General features: G+C 68.2%; 1 protein-coding gene across 1 annotated transcript in view; it reads right to left on the bottom strand.

Moving 5' to 3' along the window:
• Positions 1-298, bottom strand: part of BEAN1 (brain expressed associated with NEDD4 1) — a 34,786-nt gene extending 34,488 nt beyond the window's left edge. The window contains exon 1 of the mRNA XM_042780878.1: positions 55-298. Coding sequence (XP_042636812.1) covers positions 55-298 — 244 coding nt within the window. The remainder of the gene's footprint in view (positions 1-54) is intronic.
• Positions 299-770: the final 472 nt, after the last annotated feature.

The raw sequence follows: 770 nt of genomic DNA, 5'->3' as shown, positions 1-770 counted from the left end.
GCAGCCCAGCCGGGTCGCCGCTGTACCCGCACCGCCGCCAACGCCACCGCCTACCGCTCCTGCCCCCCTTGGTGGCGGAGCCAGTCTCGGGCCTCAGCGCCGCTGCGCCGTGGCCCGGGTCATTGCTGAGACGGGGACGCAGGCGAGGGGGGAGGGCCGAGCCGCCGCGCCCCTCTGCGTACAGCCAGCCCGACACCCACACAGTGGCAGGAGGAGCAGGCGCCGCAAGGAGGCCGAGAGATGCCCAGGAGGCCAGCGCGCCGGCCAGGCGTGCGCGGAGGCCAAGACCGACGGACATGCGGAGGACAGACAGGAATAGAGAAGGACAGACACAGGCAGAGAAGGGTAGACAAGTGATTCGTGCGGGGAAGGAGAGGCAGACGGGTTGGACAGAGGCAAGACTGGGCACTTGGGCTGCGGAGCACTGTGACAGGCAGAGCGCAGCGGGCAGTGTGGAGAGCGCGAGAGCAGGCTGGGCACAGCCGGGCTGGGTTGCTGGCAGGGCAGAGAAGCTGGCGAGGCCTCGCGTCCCCAGCTTTAGGAAGGTGAATGCTGGGGCATGCTGGTTGTCAGCCAGACCTGGCAGGAGCCTTCCTCACCTGAGCGCCCCAGCAGGCTTGCTCCCTCCTCCCTTCTCCCCACCTCTGCCCGCCATCCTGGCCGCCCGAACCTTGGGCCTAGAGCTCAGCCATGCCAGATGCAAGCTGCCACTACGGAGTTTAGGGAGGGCAGGGCTCCAGGCTTCTAAGACCTGCTCTGCCCATCCTACT

This window comes from Orycteropus afer, unplaced genomic scaffold, assembly GCF_000298275.1.
Source record: "Orycteropus afer afer isolate SDZICR_OR568_19922 unplaced genomic scaffold, OryAfe1.0 scaffold00067, whole genome shotgun sequence".
Taxonomy (NCBI): Eukaryota; Metazoa; Chordata; class Mammalia; order Tubulidentata; family Orycteropodidae; genus Orycteropus; species Orycteropus afer.
This window is presented reverse-complemented; position numbering and strand designations above follow the sequence as displayed.